Here is a 24,194-nt window from a genome sequence, read left to right as displayed (position 1 = left end):
AATATAAGAAGCGTATCAAGAAAAGATATTGCTAGAAATAACCACCTTTTTGCATTGGCCAAAACACTTCATTTAAGACCTTTCTTGCAACCTCTCACAGGGCTAAATGAATGTACCATAGTATCTACAGCAAATGGGCTCATTTAGCCCTTATCTTAGGATTAGGTTTCTTCTTTGGAGTGGAAGTTCGACTATAGAGTGCATGGTTTGGCATATTAAAGATGCATGGAATTAGATTGAATGAAGGACAATGGGAGTCTGCCCGCTGGTGGTGATAGTAATGGAGTGGCATTTGTGATCAAGGACCACGACTCCAGGTTGATTATTGTGGGGGACATCATTCTTTCGAGATTTTAGCATTTGGGACAAAACTCAAGGCAGCATGAGAGAAACTCTTTCATGCGAGACATGTGTTAGAGGCTGGGTGTATCATCCTGGAGGGAGACTCAGCCTCGTTGATTGAGTGCTTACTAGAGAAGGGACGGGGAAAGGCAGAGCACCCGCTCCTAGACGACACGATGGATGTTGTAGGAGTGCCGTGCTTTTCCAGTCCAACATGTATTTCGAAAAACGAAAAAAACTGCTGATTGGGTTGCCTAATTTGCTACCCATCATTCTGAAGAATTCTTTTGGACCCATCAGGTCTCTATTTCTTCTTCTTTGGATAGCCTTTTTGCTAGTGATGTAATTGGTTGTGCTCGTACGAGATCAGTGTAAACAATCGATATAATAATAATAATAATAATAATAATAATAAAAAAACGGCTCAACTCCTTTCCATCTTTCTAATCTAGTTTCTCTTTGATACACACTTTATTCTTTTTTGATTTACTCACTCATTTTATGTATGAACCGTATCCGGGATGTAAATAATAATAATATCGAGGCTTAGGGTTTTGGAGAGAAAGGGCGATCCAGAGGCGCAAGGAGATGAGCTCTTCTTCTCCTCGTCGCGGCGGCGGGAATCATAACGAAGAGGAGGGGGAGAGAAGGGGGGAGCGACCGAGGTTCTTCGACGCCAAGGCGAAGGCCCTGTGCTGGGCCAAGGCGGAGGTGGTGCCCGGCCGCCACCCGGAGCGGTGGCGCAAGGACCCCGCCGGCAACGTCGTCTGCAAGCGCTTCTGGAACTGCCACGGCTGTCTCTGCTACGAGTACGACCACATCATCCCCTTCTCCAAAGGTACCCTATCCATCAACAGATCGATTTTTTTTTTCGATTCCCATTGGCTTCTTTTTTTTAGTTTTACTTTTGATTTTTAAGCGAAATATTTTGCCTTTTTTTATCATCATAAAATCTTGCGATTGATACAAATGGGATTTCGATGTTTTGTTGCAATTTGGGATCTCTTTGTTACTTATATCGGCATCGATATTGGGCCTATTCCTAGGTTTAAACTGTTTTTTAAAGCCATATTTGGCTTAAAAAATGTCATTTTTTTAGCTCTGAGGTTTTTATTGAATGCTAAATAGAAGCGAGTGACGAAGGATTTTGTAGGTGGGGAGTCGACGGCAGAGAACTGCCAAATTCTTCAGACGAGGGTGAACAGGTTTAAGTCAGATAAGAAGTGGGTGGACAAAGCTGAACTGGAGGGTTTCTCATGTGATATCAAGTTCACTGGTATGTGTGTGCTTCATTGCCTTCATTTTCTTTTGCCCTCTTTTCTTCTCTTCAACTCTTTGTAAGTTATATTATCTTTGTTTCTATGGCTGCTTTGGAAGTTTGTGTTGCTTGTGATTGTATTTTCAGATGTTTTTTATGAAGGAAACCAGAATTTCTAAGACTAAAAAGTAATTAAGGCAAATCATGCATGGCCTGCATATACTGAGATGCCGATTATTATTGAAGCATTGGGCTTCAATAGAGGTAAGTACCAGTACAACTTTAATGGTGCTCGGAGTTTAAAATTTTATAAAAATGAAGACTTTGGCTTTTGATGTTGGGTCATGATTTTTACCAGTCTTAGGCTTTTGAAGTTCCATATGGTTTGACTTATTTCAGGCTGAAGCAATGTGGAACCATGGAAATATTGCCTATGAAAATGTTTTCCACATTTAACTAAAGAAACAAGGAAACAAAGCCAAAAGGAATGTGTTTGCCTATTGCATCTGTAATTCAGTTTGGGGGGTTGGTTTCAGTAGCATTGGGCCAAAATCGCCTAAAGCTAAAAAACTGGGTTTTTTTTTGGGATCATATCCAGCCCAAACCAATCGATGTTTAACTTCAGACATTTAGAATGGAGTTGTAATTTTGTATCAGATGGTCAGGAAGGCACAAGAGAAATATAAGATAACATGCTTGGAAGTTATGAAAAAGTATCCCTAAGGGCCATCTTTGTGAAAAAGTGTTTCCTATGAATGGCAAACAAACATTCATAGAGTTTTCTTGGAGAGAGAGAACTAAAGATGTAAATCACACTCTATGAGATGAAGCTGAAGATTATTTGATACTGGTCAAAGATGAAAGATTAGGGGAAGATGTAGAGGATGTATCAAAAGGTTGTTTAATGAGGATTCGGCTGGACACAGACAATTACTAGCAACAAGCACCAAGTCTTGGTGCATGGTCAAATGATGCCAAAACCATATTGAGGGACACCTAAACTGTTTTGGTGACCTGTATTGATTTCATCAAACTGTAATGTTAGGCATACATAGGCAAGAAGTAAGAACTAGAAATGGTGTTTCATACTGTTTTTTTGTCAATCAAGAGAGAGCGAACATGGGATAAATGATGATTATGAGAAGCGAGCATTCAAAGGAAATGGTGCTGATATGAGTAGATATGACAATGGCAAGAAATTTTCTGTCTCCAAGGGTCAGCCTTGAACCATTATATTTTTACATGTTATAACTAAAAGGCTATTGATATGCAAGAAGGCACGTCATATGATGTTTTTTCTGTGGAATGTGGGTGGTTTATTGTTAATAAGCTGACAATATGGTTGATTTCTCATCGGCATTTTGGAGAAGGGCTTTAAAGAAATGGAGAAAAAAAAAAAAAATCGAAAGAAAAGATGTCATGTGGATTGCATTTTTTCAATTGAAATGAGGGGGGATACATGGAATTTGTCTCTTTCCATTCCTTTTCTTCATCGTAACTGTAAGGATAAGCTTAATAAAGAAGCCTCCTGACCATAGTTCTATATTAGATCAATTTTATGAATTCCTAGGCATTGTTCCCCCTGTAATGGCCGCATCTATTGCCACCGCTGAACCTTTAAATCTTTCTCATGTTTGGTGGTGGCACAGTTGGTGAACATGTAGTCTAATGGCTTGAGAACTTGAACTGATACCACTTATGATGCATTGTCCGGATGACAAAAGGGGGACAGTTGGTTACATGTTGGCATTTTGTCATGAAATGATGATAAGTGATGCCTAAACTGTCAAACTAATGTTAATCTGATTTGCTATTTGTTTACAGTTATCTTATTTCTATATCATAGAAGAGTGGAATGGTTTTGGAAGAAATTTGATTTAAACAAACTAGAAGAAGAGTAGCTATTCTTATGATTTATTTGTCATTCACACATAATTGTCAAATTTGAGGATGGCTATTTAAGACATAAATACTTCTGGCAATTCTGTGTGGGAAGATTGTAGGTTTAAATGGGGCGAAAAGGATTTAGAATCCTGTGGTCAATATAGGACTATATTTCCAAGGCATTTGCATGGTATAGTTAGGATTGATGGTGTTAGGATTAAATAGAATTTATTAAGCATAGACTGCAAAACAAAGACTAAATGAATTATCAGCAGATTGAGGGCTTCCTATTTACATAGAATGAGTGGAAGTAGAGGCAGGGCGGAGCTGAAGCAACCATGATTCAAGTTTTGAAATAGGAGTTGACTGAGGATGTAGCTGTTCACGACAGTGGCAAAGGATAGTCCATAAGGATGATGTATGGAGGAAAACTTCTTGATCACATTTGCACTTGTAGTAGTTTGCTATCTATAAAAAGTTGTACCAATCTAACCTAGATTTGCAATGTTTTCAAAGATTAGCAGGTCATCAGATTCAATTTTAGTGAGCATCATCACCCAAATGACTGATCACGGTTGCGTTGTTAGTTCCCATATACTGTATCATTAATACTATTTTTCCTTTCCAGGCTCTGATGGTTTTTGACCTGTGTAGAATTACATGAAACTTTTCCCTGCAGATAAGGAGCTTGATATAATTGAGATGGCTGTCTATGGGGATGTCATTCGTCCAGGAAATCAGTGTCGCTGCAGAACCGTCGCTGAAATGCTGGGTCAGGTGAAGTCAAAGAACCCATTGGCTGCTTGTGAGTTACCATACAAGGAAACATCATGACATGCAGCAGCAACCTCGTCGTTCATCTGTTCATTTCTTTGCTCCAAATGCAGCATGATTTCTGCTGCTATTTGTTGTTGTAATGAAAGACCATTAATAGTTCCTTTATGTCATGTTTTTCTCTTCTGGAGGGGAAAAAAAATGTAGCAGCTGAAAATAATTTGAGCATTGTGTTACAGCATTCAAGAATCAAACATATTTTTCGATCAGCAACATTCACATGGTTAACAATGCAGTGTATGAGTCATCTGTTTTGGTAACCACAGGCCAGAATCAGTTCAAAAGTGCCTACCTATGCTGTTACTTTCTAAGCCATGAAATTGCTGTCACCTGACTTTGCAAGTTTCTCAAACATCCATTGAACCCAAAAAACACAGCCTCATCGATCTAAAAGAACATAACATGGAAGAATTCTCTTCAAAAAGAACAGCTTTTGTTGGGAATGGGCATGAAGCTCCCATATCCAATATGCTCGGAGTGCCTAGGTACAGCAGGAAAGCATGTTGCCATTCTTTCTTTCAAGTCACTTTGTGAGCTATTAGCTTTCTTCACTGATTAAATTATCTTGCATGCTGGGCTATGCTAAATTATTTATTGTAGGCAGAAGTATTAATGAAGATTCCAGTGCTCTAAAAAAGAGTCTCTGGCTTTACTACCAGGAGGTGGTGGTATAATGGAGGATGGAGGATTGGAGGGGACCAAAGGGAGGAAACTATCCAGAACCAGCTCTTGCTCTGAGGAGAATGCTATATGAGCAAGTAAAAATAAAATATTAGGATTGGCTGGGATGCGTTTTTGATGGCAGTGTGATGGAGGAAATGGGTGGACAACAATAAAAGGATGTTCAAAAGCGATGCCTTGACTGTGGAAGATTTACTCATAGATTCAAGTATTTTGGTGAGAATGTGCTTCAATTGAAGGAATTGGTTTCTTCCACCTTGCGTTTTGTACTTCGTCTCATCATATAATAAAATGAATTGATGGCCAACTTCCATCTACTCATCACACCAGAGAATATATTGCTTGATGACACAAACTGTTCATGATAAATATGTATTATAATTGAGCTTTAAAGAAAGTCTAAACAGAGAACTCTATGATACGACAGTGGTTTACATTGCAACAGGGTTTAACAAATCAATAGATTAAATATATTCTTTCTTTTGAGAACTCAATTAGTTTGTATATCTATAATGCAGTGATTTATAAATTAAAAGAATAAAATAAAAATTCATCTTCTTTTCTTTTATATAAAGATAACGCTTAGAGTTGCATCATGTGAGCCTGATTCCAAAGCATCAAACCGTGATTTTCCAACATGATGCAGGGGCTCTTTTGCTTGGTCGAGTCCAAGTTCTAGCCCACTTGCCGCTGATTGAGACTTTGGTGACGGCTCTTGATCGGCACAAAGGACCGGCTTTAGCGACAAAGACCAATGACATTGACCACCAAAACATACCAACAAGACTGCTGACTGGATGGCTGCCTGTGTGGCTAACCATTCAAGGTATACCTTGTGGTCAGAAGATGGAGAGTTGCCTCGGGCACTCCGTGAGCTTGTGTTTTCTAATTTTATTAGGTGTAGTCCAGCGGTAATCGATTGGTTAGTCTCAAAGAGGGATCGGGGCTCTTTACATAGAAGCAGAGGCTAGCCTTTAGAGGCTGTGAGAGTCCAACTCCCACCGAGAGTCGACGAAGAAGGAGAAAACTCCAATCAGGAATCTATTATTTTTATTTTTTTATTTTTTTTTTTGCTAAAACGAAAAGGTTAAAAGATAACAGTTTCTGGAGCGCTCCGGATAAGTCCTTCTCGCCCAGCTAGAGGGTCTCTCCAGAATGGTTAGCTACGTAAGAGGCTACCTAATCTGCTACTCCATTAGCTTTACGGTACATATGCTTCACCTAAACGGCCAAGGAGCTATTATTTTACTAGCCCGTCTGATCGAGTCTATCCTTCGACAAGCCAGGCTGATCAATGGACCAAGCTTGGTTCGAGCGTCAGATTGGGCCATGAAAGGGCCGGGGCTCAGAATAGGTCTACCCTGGAGAGATCACGGTGAAGTGTGGGGCTATCCTGTCAAGTTGCAAACTAGTGCTTTAATGAATTTTCTACAAGTTCAATTCTCTTTCATATTGAGCCATGCTAGAGCCTTTACATGAGAAGACTTGCATCAGAGATCTAAAAAATATGGTCCTCATCAGAGTTACCTAATTTATAAAATTATAAATAAAAAAAAAGCTAGATAACTAACCAGACGGCAACATTGACCGGACCCGACACCGATACCACCCGTCATCAATTCATAATCCAAAAACCGTGAACTATTAAATGGCTGACCGGTCCAGGTTTATAAATCTATATTGCACCTTTTTATTAGCCGATCTGGAACTATGATGCTGTGCAGCAGAGGATACATAGCCAAGGAAATCTTAGTAAATTTTAGGACTAAGTTAGGAGGAAACTACACCAATGGAGGAGGATGCTACATGAGTACCCGACTCCCATAACTTCCCCTGCAAAACCCAGCCGAAAAAGGTGGTCCAATGGAGCAGAGTTATGGGCATCATGGGAGGGGATTTTCTTTGCGAGGAGCGCTCTGTGGGCGGAGTATATACACTTGGAGGGTGACTCAGCTACGGCGATAGAGAAATTTGTGGGCGACCCTTCGTGCTGGGTGGATACTCTCTATTCTGATGGCAAAGAACTGTAGATCCTTTAGAGTCATGCATATGTATCGGAAAGCCAACTCAGCTGCTGAATGGATGACATCTTACGTTGTACAGCACATCGAAAATTTTATTTGGAGGATCAGATGGATGTTTCTCATCCGTTGGGCTAGCTTTTTTTTTAAAAAAAAATTAGCTGTACTTATTTACGTTTAGTGTACGGTGCTGCCGGTGCAAACAAGAAAGAAAGAAGGAAAGATGGCCCAATGGAGCTCCCCATGTTGTTATGTGGAGGGGAAAACAAAACTGCCGAGCTTCTCTTCTTCTTTTTTTTTTTTGGTATATAAAAGGAGGGGAGGGGAGGGACTAGCCCACCCGTGTAGCAGCCCCCATTGGGCCCTCCTTCCATCAGAGAATATTCGATACAGATCGCAGATTTCACGTGCCTTCTCCGATCCGTGGGCTTACCGCCTCACGTGTAGGTACGTCATCCTAGCGCCACCTTGGTACAAGTGGAAAGAAAGCGCCAGCAAGCCATCCAGGCGTAGGACATCCGATCTCCTAATTTAATCAACATCCGCGCGTTTCGAATCCGGATAACTTAGACGAAATTATCGTCCTCTTACCACTAGGCGACCACCTTGGTGGCCCGGGCTTCTCTCCTTCCGTACTGCGCTCGCAAACGTATCCCATCAATTGAATGAAAGCTATTGATGCATCCTCCCTGTCTGCGAGTGACGTCAAAAGGGTTATCCTGATGGCACACGCGCAGCGCTCTGTAGTTACCTGCGCGAAAGAACGCCAACCTCGCACGTCGCCGCCGCAGCCACGTCTCTTTGGTTCCTGAAATGCCCCCTCTAAAGTGGCATCTACTTATTTTTGGGGCAACGGGGATGGCTGCATTAGTTCTGATATACATAAATACGTCTCACGGAATCAGTAAAAACGCATCTCATGGAATCAGCAAAAATAATATCTCACTATGCCTGTGGGTAATGAAAAGTTCATATCTTATCCATAATATAGTCTGCTAGAGAGTTTGCCTTCCAACCAGCAGCATAGCTATTCAAGCTTATATCCTCTTTCAATTTAGAATTAAGGTCTAGGTCGGTTTGAAATTTTTTTTCGATACGCATGTAAATTTTCAACAACTCATCTACATAATAAAGAAGAAGGTAAAGCTATAAAATAGTGTGACTTGCTGTCTGGATAAATCTGTTTCTTCATCCAAATGTGTAAAAGATCATAGTCGCACTTAAAATCGAGAACTCTGCTATTGATTAGCAATCACTCCCTCAGCCCATATGTAACGCATGCGGATCTTTCGTAAATAGAAGCATGGTTTGTGATCTTTCGTAAATAGATGCATGGTCGCCACCACCACATCAAGGTTGTTTTTAGCTCGGAAATAAGAGAAATGGGAATTGTAAAATTGTATATGAATGGTTAGACCATGGATTATATAAATTTTTATTTAACTGCACTTTTTAAAAAAATATTTTTAATAATAATTTATATCAAGGGATAGCTCATAACAACTCCTCATGATGAAATCATAATAATATAAATAAATTTGATCAGTGTAACTCTTCCTTGTTTTTATCTCCTTTCCAAATGATATCTCATGGACATAAGAGTTATTCCAAATTTTATGTCTGCTTTATATCGAAACCGATCGCAGCCTAAATGATCCGGCTCTCCGAAGGGGTTGAATTTGCATCATTCTCATATAAGCATCAGCCTTAATTTGCCCCACAAATGGTTGCTAATGGTGTCCATAAATTCAGTTTTATTTTCTTTGGTGCTATTAAAGAGATGCAACTAAACTAGGGGCCCCATGAGATGAGCAATTAAGTCGATGTTTGAAATCCGAAGGACATAGGACAATCTGTAGGCCAGGGTTTCCAAACCCTTGAGGTGGTGGATACATTAGATATTGCCGACAACTTATGTTACTTCATAAAAATCCAACAAATTTGATGCTGACCTTTTTATGATTCAACCCCTTTTATGGTTCAACCTTAAGGGCAAAAATCATTTTTGATATGAAAAAAAAATCATAAATCATATCTCGCCGAATCATGTTGGTGCTTCTTTTGCGTGATCACACAAAATATCAACCTTTTGAGAGCATACTGCACTGCTGTTGAAGATGACTCAGCCATTTCGCTTCTATATGGCATCTACAGAAGTGTCAAAAAATGTCTCTCATAATTAAATACATTTACAAAAAATTAAGCTAATGAGGGCGGTAGACTGAATTACTTTTTTTTATATAAAATTTTATGAATTAATTTATCATCTATTCTGATTCTATTTGAGAATATTTTATTTTTTATTTTTGTAGAATATATTTATGGTAGATATGTATGATGCGTGCGTTCTATAAAAAAAGGAAAAAAATTAGAGACGGAGAGGTTGGAAAAAGCTAATCTATTATGTCACGTCTCGGGCCAGCAAGAAGAGGAGGAGGCATGCAATTTTTCTATGATCGGACAGCTACACGGTTTGTAACGCGGAGAGGTTCTCAAGGGAAGGGGCTTCTAGAAGTAGGCCTTTTTCTTTCTCCTCTTAGAAGAGACAAAGTAAAAATCCTTTGAGAAACTTTCTAGAGTCTGGCCTACATGTCTCCTTGCCCGCTTTTCTCTTCCATCCCCCATATAATCTTTAATCTCCGTGGAATACTCAACTCAAGTTAGCTGGATTAATTTGTGTCTCATTTCCCTCTCATATTTAACTCCTTTTTTATATATATATATAAATATAAAAGACTAAGATGACGGGAGAAATAGTGAGAACCCATTGGTTTAAGAGGGGTGGTCACTTAAAAATAAACTTAATGTATATTTCCTGTCTTCTTAGGTAAAATTTTTTATTTAGAAAATCCAACTCAAACTCAAGAGTCTCAAATGAGAATTTTGAATTAAGCTCTATTTGAAGCTAAACAAACAAAATTTGAACCGGCAAAATACGTAACAAAGAAATTGTGAGAACCCGTGCGGGCGTGTGTTTAGTCCCACATCGATTATTCGCTGGGTAGATCTTGGGTACTTATACAGGATCAAGGAACCCAAATAATACCTTCCGGCTAGCCATTTTGGGTGAGGTCCTGAGTTGTTACAAATGATATCAGAGCGGATCCGGCCTATAACCTATGTGGACTAGGGGACACTGCAGCAGGATCCATTGGGGCTGACCACGGGCCAATCGTGGTGTTTGTGATTAGATTTGAATAGATATAAACCCTTAGCCTGACGAGGACGTCGGGGCTTGAACGGAGGGAGTATGTGAGAACCCATGCGGGCGTGTGTTTAGTCCCACATCGGTTATTCGCTGGGTAGATCTTGGGTACTGATACAGGATCAAGGAACCCAAATAATACCTTCCGGCTAGCCATTTTGGGTGAGATCCTGGGTCGTTACAGAAATTATAAGCTAAGCCAAAAATTAAACACAGCCCAATAAGAATAGAATATATTTAAATTATATATATTATATATCATATGCATAAAAAATTGTTGAATTAAAACTTTAAATTGTGTAGTTTTTTTACTTTTTAGTTCACTAGATATTAATTTAATCCAAATCATTTGAACCGAAACTTGAAATCTAAAATTAAATTTCATTTAAGTTTGAGCCAAGCTTTATTTTATTTTAAATAAATTTTAGCTCGTTCAAATAAATTCAAAATTAAAATTGAATTGAGCTCGATATAATGATGAGTAAATCAAGTTTGATTTTAGAATTTAAACTCGAATTAATTTTAAACTAAGTTTGATCATACTAAAGCTCGATGCAGGTCGGCTGGATCGTACATCTATCAATGTGGTAATTTTCAATTCTATGACTCAATGATTTTTTTCGTGTGAAATTGGGAAAATAAATTTTCTTTTTCATGTGAAATGGCAGCTTGCAAAGGCTAATTCAGTACATCAAATCTCCAATTTCTAATTATATAAAAATGTTTAATTATTTAACTAGAGGATAGATTGGCCACCATCCCAAAGGCTACTTGAGTCATTAACCATTTCCCATTTATTAACTCCCTCCCCACCGCCCCCCAAGTCAACGGTACTTTACCGATTTGATTTTTATTTGGAGGGAGTTAATTTCCACTGCCCAAGTTTACACGGCTTGACTTCTCAGACGAAATACCCGGCAGAAAATTCGGAAGAAATCCGACGAAAAATAGCGGGATTGGAACCGGATGGCGGAGAACCATGGTGGCGGTGGCGGAGAAGCGGCGGCCCCCAGGGCTGGCCCGCCGCGGCGGCCCAGCATCTCCCTCCCGCCCCGCTCTGCCTACGAGTCCCTCTTCCAGGGCGGCGCCGCTGGCGGTGGGGGCCCGTCGGAGGTCAGCCCAGGCCCGCTGACGCTGGTGTCGAGCTTCTTCGCCGAGGACGCCGACTCGGGGTTCCAATCCTTCACGCAGCTACTTCAGGGGGCGATGAATTCCCCCGTGGGAGCGGCGCCGCCCCGGCGGCCGATTGGGCAGGAGGAGAAGGAGGCGGAGAGGGCTTCGAGGGGTGGTGTGGAGAGAAGAGAGGAGGGTGGGTTGGGGCGGCAGAACCGGCCTCCGGGCCTGGACATAGCTCAGCCTCCTCAGATCTTCGCGGTGCCGCCAGGACTCAGCCCAACTTGTTTGCTGGGTTCTCCTGCTCTCTTTTCACCCGGTGTGGTAGGTGATCGCTTAAAAATTCGATTTTTAATTTGTGCTGAATTGCTCTTGTAGTATAAAGAGGTCAAATTTTGGATGCTAATTGAGTATGGATTGGTAGCAAGTAATTTATTTAAGTGGTGGTCTGAAATTTGTTTTAGTGATATAATAATTAAGGGGATGGAAATTTGCTGCAAAACTTGCAACATATTTCATATCTGGTGGATATGTAATGTAGTTTGTTGATTTTGCATGAAATTTTTCATCGAATGAAATCAACCTTTGTGGGCGAGAGCCCTTTGTTGTGGAGCTTTTAAATTGTGTGGACTGGTGGTCGATTTGTTTTTGGACAATTTTATGCTGATGATGAACAAAAGCAATATCAAACTAGGTGATGAATTTCTTGTTGGCATGCATTACTACTTTGGCTTATTTATCTTATGGCGCAAGATTAATATCGCGCAATAAAGATGCACCACCACTGACTCAACTATAAAGTTCAAACTTTGGCGTGTCTAGATGCTTTAAATTGTGATAAAGAACTAGTCTAATTGTGATGCACACAATCTGATATGCTCGGTTCCATGTTACTGCAAGCCAAGGAGAGATTGTACTTTTTAATATGTACCCACTTAGCCTCAGGGACTCATGGGGTGTCACCTTTAGATGGCCCACTAAACTTCCGTCTAAAAAAATCAAAAGTTTATGTGTTAACAGATACATTTTGCCTTTCTTTTTGACTTTGACTGATCTAGATTACTCAGGTCTTGTGAAGTCGAGATCATGCCAATACAAGTATGCAACTCTTACAATGGAATCCATGCATCCAATCGGCTAAAAACAAGGGCATAAAGATGTTCAGTGAGTTCAGTTGGTGGGGATTTTTTTTTTGAATACTTAGTAGATGTATTACTTATTGTGGTTGCTAAGTAGATTTGTGGACCTGAACCTAGAAAAGCTTGAAATAACACAGAAAGTAGTCATTTATAGGATTCATATAGCTGACCCCAAAACTTGTTGGGATATGGCTTGATGGTTATGGTTATGACTTACTACGTAATCTAAAAACTGAAATAATACTTTAGATAGAAATTATATGCTATAATCTCAAGCAGTCGTTCTAATTTTATAATTGGAACTAGTGATACACCTCCTATGGTTGAATTACATTATTACCAATAGTTGGAACCAATTAATGGAGGGAACTTAATTCTTAACACAAATGAGGAAAAAGTGCTTCTAGATAAAAGACTTGGAAGAGATTGAGATGCAGTTGCCTTGTGACTTTCTCCTTTGATGGAAGCCTTCTAGATAGTGGTTAATCTGTCCTCTAGCTGCTAAGTGCACCCTCTCCCCTCCTCCCCCTGTTTCTTTGATGGGGAGAAAGAGGATTTCTGGCATGCCATATGTAAGGAAATGGTATTTTATGGAATGTATTGATTGTATTCAAAGATAAAACCATGCTAACACTGACATCCTCAGTTGCGAGTAACGTGGACAAACTACAGAGTCAAATGTAATTTAATTAATTGTGATGCTGTCAGACAGACTAGCTTTGATTAAGATGTTAAAAATTAGTTTAAGCCTTTAAGGAGTATTTTTTTTATAGGGGAATTTTCAATGTATTCCCTCTCTTCAATCTCTACAGACTTCAGAAATACAGTATTATGTATTTTGATGAAAGAACTGTAGTAGTGCAACATGGGGTATTTTGAGAAGCAAGATGGCTGTTAAAAAATATATTAAAAATGTATTGTGCTTTTGTAACTCCTAATCGAATTGCTTTATCTGGAAACACTCAGACCACAGTGGTCAATGGGCTATTTGCAATCCAGTTATTTTGATGAATATCAAAGAAAAGTGGGTGGTACAGAGGCCAAATTATGATGGAAAAAAGCCCACTTATCAAGGCATAGATTTTTGTCTCAAAATTAGTATGTGCAAAATTACTATAGTTCATTGATATTTTTGATTTTCCATAAACAGAGATTTTAAGAAGAAATATTGACCCCAAAAAGAAATCTTGATAGAAACTGTTGGTTAAAGGAAAGTCAATAGTTTATCTGCTCATTCTTACCACGTAATCTTCAATGATGAGAGTGATGGTCTCATCTGGGAATTGGTTTCCTATGTCAGAGGTAAATTTATTATGAGTTGGCATGGGAATGCAACAGACTGTTTGTAGCAAGAGTATCGAGGAGGAATCTTATCTTATGAATGGACTTAATAAAGAAGTTATGATGTAAGCTTCATATCCATAAAAAGGCAATATTCACCTTTTCTTTTGATAAAAAAACATTCACATTTTTGTTATGTTTCAGTATTTGGAGGGAAAAAGTGTAGCTTTAGTGGTTAATTATATATGTCAAGGTGGATGCCGCTAATGAAAATATAATTTAGATTATGAAATACTCTTTCCTCAAAATTCTTGTCTAAGGGTATCAGGAAGGTTTGAAAATATTAATCGGTATGTGCTATCTTGACCTTTTATTTTTCTGAGGATCTTCAAATTGCTTAACTTGTAATAGAATCCATAATACAAGTTCATTATATTTCCTCTGCAATAATATAGTACTTTTACTACCTCATGCCCTCACCTTTTATTCCCTCATTGAATCTATAACTGTATTAACAATTCCACTAGCAAAGGTTAACAAAACTTAAAAATTCTGCTGGGATTTTACTTTAAGTCTAACGCCAATATTACACATATAAAATCTGATCTCTGTGACACAATCAGCTTTCCTGTGATACCCACACCTCTACCTCTTTCTATATCTGAACCCCCGTTCTCTCTAGTCTTTTTATAAGTTGATCATAAATGTACATGTTGCTATGGTGTACTGAACAACAAGCAAACCCTTGATTTTAATCTCGGTCATTCATGTCCATCACAACCATCTATATCTTAGCATCACTCCATCAGTCATCAATATGCTCATCATTTATTGAAGATTTACTCCTTTGCATGAGAAATGACGAAAAGTTTGTTCTATACCAGCTGCCAGATCATATCTGCCCATTGTAGTTCATGGCAACTATGTTGAGGATTGAATTTCCCTTCTGTTGTTTGGGCAGGGTTTGGAACAAAGCTTCCTTTTAAATAAAGGCTGAGACAGAGACACAATTAAAAGGGTATTGTTGGTTTTGACTTGAATCAAATTTCTAACCAGATTTGTTAAGTCTAATCATGAGACCTAGTTGCTAATTTAGAGAAAATGTCCTAAACACAAGCATCAAAGGAAATGGAGCAGTTGCTTATGACTGCTTTGCAGGTGATTGTTATCACCAACCCTTTTATTTGTTATCGTTTAGCTAGCTTATCTGATTTTTTTTCCTGCTTAACTGTTCACCTTTTGAATTAATTTACAGAGACGTCAAAGTAGTTTTGTGCTTTTCATTGTTGTGCTAGTGCATAATGTTCTTATAAAGTGACCAACTTTTTGAGCTAAAAAATATTTCTTCATTTTTAATATGTTTGGAAATTGACAAGTGCTTATTAGCCCATTCCTTTTTTTCCCTTGGTCAAATTTCTTCTCAGTTTATGTCAAATTCTTGTTTAGAAAGAAGTTAAATTTTGTAGCATCGGTGAGACAAGTTACTTGTTTCATTGCATTGGGCAATGGTATTCAGGGGAACTTTGGAATGTCCCATCAACAGGCGCTGGCCCAAGTCACAGCCCAGGCTGCCCAGTTTCAGTTTAAAGTGCTCAATCATGCTGAATATCCATCTTGCCTTTCAGTGGCAACAGCTACATCCTTGGCACAAGACAATGTGACACCAATCCAAGAAATGTCGACTCTGACATCAAACACCGATAATAACAACTTGAAATCCACAGAGGGTCCTCATTCTGATCGGAGATCTCAACCTACAGCCGTTATTGTTGATAAACCTGCTGATGATGGCTATAATTGGAGAAAATATGGACAGAAGATGGTGAAGGGCAGTGAATATCCTCGTAGCTACTACAGATGTACGCATCCAAACTGTCCAGTTAAGAAAAAGGTGGAGCACTCCCTTGATGGCCAAATAACTGAGATAATCTATAAGGGTCAACACAATCATCGGCAGCCCCAACCAAATAAGCATGCCAAGGAAGGTGGTACTTTGCCAAGTGGGTCTAATGAATTTAACGGGAATGCTGGTATTCCTGCTAACTCTGAACCAGGTTCCCTGGTTTACCCTGGAAACTTCAGCAGATCAAATGAGACTATGGCTGCTCCTTCAGCATCTAAGGGAGATTATGGAACAGCTGAACAATTATCTGGTGCTAGCGACAGTGAAGAAGCGGGCAATGTTGAACTGAGAACAGATGAAGGTGGTGATGACGACCCTGATTCTAAAAGAAGGTGAATATTTTATACCTACCAAACTACCCAAAATCACATTGAATTTCAGATATTGAAAAATGCTTGTTTTAATTGGTTAGGAACATATCAGCTTCTTCACAAAGGACAGTGGCAGAACCTAGGATCATTGTTCAGACAACAAGTGAGGTTGATCTTCTGGATGATGGTTATAGGTGGCGCAAGTATGGGCAGAAAGTGGTAAAAGGAAATCCTCACCCAAGGTAGTACTTTTCTTGGATAATCGTATCCTATGGTTTCTATGATTAAAAGTCCAGTTTCTAATCTAGGATATCTCATTAAATGTGCACTTTATAATCATTTCACACTAGGTCTTTCTAGAATTTGCTCATAATCCCTGAGACAATTTCTTGGATGGTCATCAAACATGACATCATAGAATGCTATGATTTTTTTTTCTATAAAAAGAAGATAAACAAGGCGAATACTGTATCCTTATCTCACAAACCTATATGAACACAAGAAACTAAACAGCTCTTTGTCCAGGATAACTGAAGGAACTTATTCTTGCTCTTCCACCATATTTTCTGCATATGCACTCTGCCTTCTATCAGTATCCACATTAGATTGTACAAGAGTTTATGTTTGTAGAGGTATTGCTGGATTGTTTGTTGCGCTATCCAGAACTCCAACAAAAATTTGTTATGAAGAAATGCAATAAGCACTTATAATTTTTTTTTTTGGCTAAAGCGGGCAATTCATACATAGCGGGTACGAATACACCCTATAGAGTCTGAATACAAAAGGTCCCGAAGTGCTCCGGGCATCTCTCTCTCCCCGACCCATAAGGTACCACCTGAGTGGCACGCGACATACGCAGCCACCCAGTCGGCCGCCCCATTGGCCTCCCGATACACATGCCTGGCCTGTAATGTGACACCCACCCTCGCCATCATCCAAATGTCGCGAAGTAAGGGGTGAGCACCGCCATGACTGCTCGGATCCCTACGGATCCAGCTGACCACCGTAGCTGAGTCACCCTCGAGAAGAATCGAGCTCGCGTGGAGCACCCGCCGCGCGTAGGACAGACCCATCTAGGCCGCTCGCAGCTCTGCCCCTGGAACCGAAATGTCAAAAATCTGATGGCCCCCTGCTGCCAACACATCAGAGCCGGGGCCCCTGACAATAAATCCGGCCCCTCCCCTCCTGCCACCGTCCAAGACAGAGCCATCAAAATTGACCTTGAGGAAACTCGGGGGTGGGGGCTCCCAGGTAAAGAATACCCTATGCGGAGCTGCCGAAGCAATGTGGGAGCCCCAGGTGTCCCGAGCTATCATAGGTCTATGAGTAGACTCTACCTGGATAATCTCATCCGCTTGGGCATAAGCCCGCTCCATCACAAATCGCTGGGATAGCCGCCGCTCCCCAAAGACCCGGGCGTTCCTGGCCAGCCATATCTGATATGCTGTACAGGACGCCCTGATAGCTAATCTCCGCATCTGGGGAACACCAGCCCACTGCCGAACTACCTCCAGGAAGATAACCCTCCCACTCCAGGTGTCCTCCAGGATCTCAGTCATACTCCAGACACCTCTCGCCCTTACACAGTGAAATAGTACATGATCCACCGACTCGGCCACCCCGCAATCCAGACATAAGGGGGACAGGCTCATACCACGTCTACTCAAAACTGAGCATGTCGGCAACCGCTCCCAGGCCACCTTCCAGAGGAAAAGAGCAACCCTCTGGTGTAGTCCAAACCTCCACACCCAACCACAGTCTAGGCCCGGCTGTAAACCCAGCTGAAGAACCCGGAAAACCTCGCCAATCCCAACACTGGCTCGACAGGTAGTGCTCCAAACTCTGACATCTGGGCCTGCGAATTCCGGAAGGGGGATCGCCCGTACCCGCTCCGCCAGATGCTCCCCAAACAACTGGCCCAGCCTATCGCCATCCCACACCGCCTCCCCCGGCCTGAGCAAGTCGGAAACCCGAAGTCCTGCCCCCGCCTCAACACTGATCGTCGTCGGCCATAGTCTGAAAGGAAGTGCATCCACCCATGGGTCCGCCAACACGTCGATGCTCTGTCCGTCACCGATCAGCCACCTCGTATGCGCCAGAGCCATAGGCACATACCTCCCGATCTCTCGCCACATGAAGGATCTCCTCCGAGGAGCTATCACCAGCCCCTCGGGTCCCGCTCGGCCATACCTGGCAATCATGACCTGGCTCCAATGACCGTGCGGCTCCAAGACAAACTATACCGCCCTCCGTGCCAAAAGAGCCTCGCGTCGTACTAATAGTGACTGCACTCCCAGCCCACCCTCACGCAGTGGCTGGCAGACTCTCTCCCAAGCTAGCAGGTGTATCCCGTGCCCCCCCCCATAGGAGCCCCAAAGAAAACTCCGCATAAGCCGCTCAATCCTCTCCAACACGGTCTTCGGCACCGCTGTGTGTGCCATCAGATAAATAGGCATAGAGCATAGAACTGACCTGATCAATGTCAATCTCTCCATCATAGAAAGCGACGATGCCCGCCACCCCTCTAGTCTGCTCCGCACCCTCTCCAATAAGATAGAGCACTCTGCCACCCGTAGTCTCCTCCCTGTGATGGGGACCCCTAGGTAGACCAGGGTCCCAATCTGCTCCTGCATCCCCAGAATCATCCTGATCTCCCGTCGCACCCTCCCCTCAATGCTGGGACTGAAGAAGATAGCGGACTTTTGTAAATTGACCCTCTGTCCGGACATGGCACAATACTCTGTCAGCACTCCCTGAAGGGCTCTGGCATCCGCCACCCCCGCTCTGGCGAGTAAGAGGCAGTCATCTGCGAATAACAAATGAGAAATAGGTCGGGCACCCGGGGCTGGACTATAAGGTACCAGCTCCCGGTTCCCACAAGCAGCATGCAAAGCACGAGAAAGCACATCAGAGCAGATGATAAATAAGAACGGGGATAGAGGACATCCCTGGCGAAGACCCATAGTGGCACGGAAGAAGGGCGATGGCATGCCATTGATCAAAATGGAGAAGCTAGGCCCCTGCACGCATCCTAGGATCCAGTCAATCCACGTCTGGTGGAAACCAAAGCTCTGTAATGCCCGTCGTAGAAAGTCCCACCGGATCCGGTCATAGGCTCGCTCCATATCTAGTTTCACTGCCATCAAACATCGTCCCCTCGGAGCTCGCTGCAGATCCCCCATCATCTCCTGAGCAAGCAAAATGTTGTCCGAAATACTCCTCCCCCCACAAAGGCACCCTGCTCCTGACTGATGATCATAGGCATCAAATGCTTCATTCTCCCCACCATGATTCTCGCCACCACCTTGTACAAGGTAGTGCACAAACTAATAGGTCTGTAGTGACTCGGCTCCGAAGCGTCCGGACGCTTCGGTATCAATGTGATGAATGTAGCCTTCCAATCATCTGCCATCCTCGCTCGGCTGAAGTAAAGCTGCACTGCCTCCACCACTGCCCTCCGAATAATGCACCAATATCTGCGAAAGAAGAAGGGTGGAAAGCCATCCGGCCCGGGGGCCTTATCCTCTGCAAGACTGCAAACCGCCTCCTGCACCTCTATCTCTGACACTGGCCGAACCAATGCTAAATTCTTTGCCTCCCCTACTGTAGTCTCCGCCTGGGGGAGCAACCCCGTCTCATATACACCACCATCATCCGTCCACCTGGACCTGAAAAACTCGAATAGTGCATGTCTAACTGCCGATTCCTCCTCCACTCGGTGGCCCACTCCAACCCTCAAGGATCGGATCATATTCCTCTGCCTTCTAATCACTGTCGATCGGTGGAAAAAGGTGGTATTCCGGTCGCCGTCCTTGACCCACTGGATTCTAGATTTCTGTCTCCAAAAAATCTCCTGCTGGCGCAACAAGGAATGGTGGGAGGCTAGCGATCGCCGCAGGTCCGCCATATCGGCCTCCGTAAGCTCCTCTCCTCGGTCCTCCCGCCCCTGGGCGTCCAGTATCACTGCCTCCACCTCCTCTATCCTCCGGAAAACATTGCCGACGACCTCTCGGTTCCATCGACGAAGACGCCGTTTGGTGAGCTCCAACCTACGAGACACTCTCTGCATAGCATCACCCCGAACTGACGCACTCCACGCCTCCCTGACTACATCCCAAGACTGGGGATATGACAACCACAGCTTCTCGAAGCGAAAGGGGCTGTGGTGGACGGATCCCGAAACTGTAGATATCAAGAGAGGGCAGTGATCAGAAGCAATCCGAGCTAGATGACTGACCTGGTATGCCGGGAATCGCTGGATCCAGTCCGCTGATGCAATGGCCCTATCAATCCGCTCCCACACTCTAGCTTGCCCACGCTGATTGTTGCACCAAGTGAAACGAGGTCCAGAAAAACCAAGGTCCACCAGCCCATTTCTCCCCATAAACTCCCGAAACTCCCTCCTGTCCACCGAGTCAGAATAGGCTCTACCTCCTCTTTTATCATCTGGGCATAAGATACAGTTAAAATCACCTACTACCAAAGTCGGAACCCCCTGGGACAGCAGACACGTCAGCTCCCCCCAGAGAATTCTTCTTGCCCGGTAATCGGTACTAGCATAAACCCCACATAGCACCCACGGGGGTTCGTTTGGTTCAGAGATGACCATCACCACCTGCTGAGAGCAATTGCAAAATACATCCACCGAAGCCATACCTCGCTTCCACAACAACAAGATGCCTCCCGATAGACCCCGAGACTCCACTGCAAAGGTTTCCCAATCACCGGCCAACCGCCGCTGCACACGACGTAAACCATCTCCGGACACCCGTGTTTCACATAGAAGGCAAATTTCGGGACTATGAAGCTGAACTAACCTTTTGAATGAGGAGGAAAAGGATGGTTTGGCCGCCCCCTACAATTCCATGCTAGCACCTTCATTTAATATTATCAAATGAGGTTGTGCCCACCCTCCTCGGGCCATCTGCTTCTAGCACCTGATCGATGTCCCCTACCACTGGGACCATATCACTTCCCTGGATTGAAGCTCTCAACAAGTCAACCACCCTCCCATGTTCCAGGATAGGTGAACCCTGTTTTGAGCCGCCTGACACACCCCTCCTTACCACTTCACCAATTGGCATGGGGGAGGTTGACGCCGAGGACAAGCTGCCCAGCTCCTCCATCGTTCCATTCCACCCAGCTATGCAATCTGCCGGGGTGATCGGAATCGGAGGCCTTCCTGTCAAGACCCCCTCAGAGAGGCCCGGTTTGCCCAACCCCGCCGGCGTGTCTCCCTTCGAGTTCCTTCCCACAGCTCTCCTGCCATCGCAGCCGCTGGGGCCCTCACCGTTCCTCGCCTTCCGGCTCGAGAGGGCACCACCACCGTCCAGGCAAGAGGTATCAACACCCACCGGCCCTCCGGATTCAGCCGCTGCCGCCATCGCCATCGCCGCCGGCTCCGCACAGCCCGCTGGGGCACCAGTGACGTCCGTTGACAGAGTGGGGAGCGAAGCCGGTGAAGACTCCAAACCACCGCCGACAGCGTCACCAGCTGGCCTCTGTCTAGTAGGGGGCCTCGCCGGCGGTAAGGAGGCGCTCCGAAAATGCCTCCTCCCATCCTCTCGCCGGCGTCTCTCCAAACCATCGACGGAGGAGGACGACGCTGTTCTAGCCAGCGTCTGGGCCGGCCCTCGCACAGTTTTCCCCGCCCCCAGCGACAGGCCAGATTTGGTTGGGCTCCTGGCCCGCTTCATCGGGCTGAAGCCCTGGCCACGGGCCGACCCAGGGCCTACATGGTGGGCCGGCCTCTCCAGGCCCAAACTTTGGCCCTTCGCCTTGAGTGGGCTCGGAGCTGACTCGGTCACCGCACCGATTTGGATGGGCTCGCCACTCGTGACCACCGAGTCACCGGCCGCCCCCTTCCCCGGTGATCTCCGCCTAGCCAGCTTGGTTGGCTTTTGCCACCCTTCAGTATCCATAGGCGACTCAGGGGAACTCGGCGCCCTGCGGGGGGAGCTCGGCCCGGACTCAGGAGCCAGGTGAGTCGTCTTCTTCAATGCCGTGTCCTCAGACTCGGTCATCTTCTTCACCGGCTTACTCGCCCTCGGTTGTCGGATTCTGGTTGTCGACAGCCACGGCCCAAAGGGGAGTTGGCTCCCCGCCTCAACCCCCTCCTTCGACTCCGGTGACAAGGCCTGCTGAGCACTGCAGTCACCCGAAGCTCCAGACACCACCGGCTCCGGCGGATAGGGGCAAGCGTCGAGTCCATGACCAAGGCGAGCACATCGGTAGCAGAAGATCGGTAGGTTTTCATAGCGGAAGGTCTGCCAGTGCACATCAGTGCCTATCCGGACGAAGGTCCCCGGTCGGATCGGCTCCCTCGCGTCTAGCTCCACTTTGACTCTCGCATAACCTAGCATCCGGCCGTGATCCGTGATCTTATCCAAAGCCAGTGGGCGGCCGGCCTTTGCTGCAATATTCAGAATCAACCGTTTGGTCCAGTACTCCATCGGCAGGTTGGGAAGCCTGAGCCAGACCACCAGCCGGCTGAGCTGCTTTTCACCCGGAACGAAATTCGGTCGCCACCGCTCCATAGCGAGTAACTGGCCGGCCACCAGCCACGGTCCAGCCTCCATGACCGCTTCCCTTTCATTCACCGTCCGGAAGCGAAAGGCAAATGTCTCGTTTGCCATCGTAAACGCCTCGGCGTCGTAATCAAGCTTTCCGACCACCTGCAGCTCCCGGCGGATCCACTCCACTGGCACCCGGCGGCCCATACTGCGCACGATCACCGCAGTGTCCCTCCACGCCGCTCTAGCCAGCTCCCCCTCCTCCGCCGGTATCTCGACCTCATCCGTGAACCGTAGCTTCAGCGCCTCCAATTCCACCTCAGAGATCTGGTCCTGGGTCCACATCGGCGGCCTACCCGTGCCTTTCGCCACCGCCGCCCACGTCCGGCCGTCACCGGTCACCTTCGGTGGGAGTCGTGTCGGTAGATCGCCCTGACTCGCCGCCACCGCCTCCCCCGGTGCATTCGAACCCAGCGACGCCATCCGTGGAGCCCAGTTATACGATCAGGTCTCAGTTGCACTAAGCTTGACGAACCGACCCCACTCCCACACCAGCCTCCACCCCCCAGCTGTTTGGAGAAAGTCCCCACCCAACGCACGAAAAAAATCGCACCTGGGCGCGCATCCCAAGTCACTCACTCTCTCTCTCATAAGCACTTATAATTCAATGATCCAGCTGACGCCGCATCTTTTGCCATTTGACACTCATATTCATGTCCATCTTTCAAGCTGCCTTTCTGTGCATATAATCCAGCATTTTCATCTAAGTTGTTGCAAACATATTGGCTAAGAGAGAAAAGAAGAGGACTGCAAGAAGGAACTTTTCAAGTACGATGTAGAATGGTAGGATCTAGACTTTCTTCTTACATGTACAATTCTAGAAGATTTATCTCAAAAGTATAGTGATTCCATATTTTAAGTGCTATTACTGATCCTGGCATGCCCCGCTTGAGAACTTTCAAGCATAATTTTGTTTTTGATTATTCTTTTGCGGCTCAGCCTGGGAAAGCACTGGCAACAACATAAAGGAAGGGGTCCATGTAATAGGCTTTAACTATGAACTTTATAAGGCTCATTGGCTAAGTTGCTGAAGTGCCATCTTTAGTTTCTTTTTCGCATGTTTTCTTAGAGGTGCACAAACATATAGCATAAGGTTCGAACTATTGTTTCTGGAATGTGAACCATCAGTTGTTAGATATGAACTTTAAAGTTGTCAGCTTTTTGGATATGAAACAGCTTATGAAAATGAAAAAAAGAAGAGGACAAAATCACATAGTTCATTAAACTAGAAAGAAGATAGCTGGGAAGATGCAGATGACTAATCTGGAACCAAAACTAAAAACACACTTGGTACTTTGATAAACTGTGGAGCCAAAAGATCAACATGCTTTCCTTTTTTTATTTTCCGACCAGAAATAGGCAAACTCACTATTGTAAACATACTGAGGAGTGTAGGATGTAAGACTGATTAAGCCTGATGGTCAGCCATGTAAAAAGGAGATAAAATGAGGTTTCAGAGGGAGATATGAGTAAAACTGAGGATAAGGAGGCAAGTGAGAAAGGGGAGGAGAGGCTTTGGTGTGGAAGCAGTTTTGGCTTGTGTTTTTGTGGCATTCCATTTTAAACTTGTTGCACACTTATATGATTGAAATTAATTCATAAAAACAAAACCCACTGATATGATTCGAAATTGAATCGTATACACAAAAC

At 44.0% G+C, this 24,194-nt stretch overlaps 2 protein-coding genes across 4 annotated transcripts in view; both read left to right on the top strand.

The window, feature by feature from the left end:
- The first annotated feature begins 834 nt into the window (after nt 1–834).
- Nucleotides 835–4,527, top strand: LOC103707402 (HNH endonuclease domain-containing protein). The gene is made up of 3 exons (XM_008791870.6): nt 835–1,180; nt 1,496–1,618; nt 4,164–4,527. The coding sequence occupies exons 1-3, from the start codon at nt 931–933 to the stop codon at nt 4,316–4,318; spliced, it is 528 nt and encodes a 175-aa protein (XP_008790092.1). The 5' UTR covers nt 835–930; the 3' UTR covers nt 4,319–4,527.
- A 6,460-nt stretch (nt 4,528–10,987) lies between these two features.
- LOC103707403 (putative WRKY transcription factor 4) overlaps nt 10,988–24,194 on the top strand; it is a 21,732-nt gene continuing 8,525 nt past the window's right edge. Inside the window, exons 1-3 of one of the 3 annotated variants that reach the window (XM_008791871.6) lie at nt 10,988–11,662; nt 15,275–15,993; nt 16,074–16,214. In XM_008791871.6, coding sequence (XP_008790093.3) covers nt 11,192–11,662; nt 15,275–15,993; nt 16,074–16,214 — 1,331 coding nt within the window. In that variant the 5' untranslated portion in view covers nt 10,988–11,191. The remainder of the gene's footprint in view (nt 11,663–15,274; nt 15,994–16,073; nt 16,215–24,194) is intronic. The other 2 variants (XM_008791872.6, XR_016398541.1) reach the window with 2 other exon arrangements.

The sequence above is a fragment of the Phoenix dactylifera genome, chromosome 15 (genome assembly GCF_051530095.1).
Source record: "Phoenix dactylifera cultivar Ajwa chromosome 15, Ajwa_hap1_PhDact_Kaust_v1.1, whole genome shotgun sequence".
NCBI lineage: Eukaryota > Viridiplantae > Streptophyta > Magnoliopsida > Arecales > Arecaceae > Phoenix > Phoenix dactylifera.
Note: the sequence above shows the minus strand (reverse complement) of the source record. Positions and strands in the feature narration are given on the sequence as shown.

Excerpts from the sequence above, each read along its gene's own strand:
- LOC103707402 (XM_008791870.6), top strand. The coding sequence starts at position 931 with ATGAGCTCTTCTTCTCCTCGTCGCGGCGGCGGGAATCATAACGAAGAG. Across the intron at positions 1,181-1,495 it reads CATCATCCCCTTCTCCAAAG|GTGGGGAGTCGACGGCAGAG; the intron begins GTACCCTATCCA and ends AGGATTTTGTAG. Across the intron at positions 1,619-4,163 it reads ATGTGATATCAAGTTCACTG|ATAAGGAGCTTGATATAATT; the intron begins GTATGTGTGTGC and ends TTTTCCCTGCAG.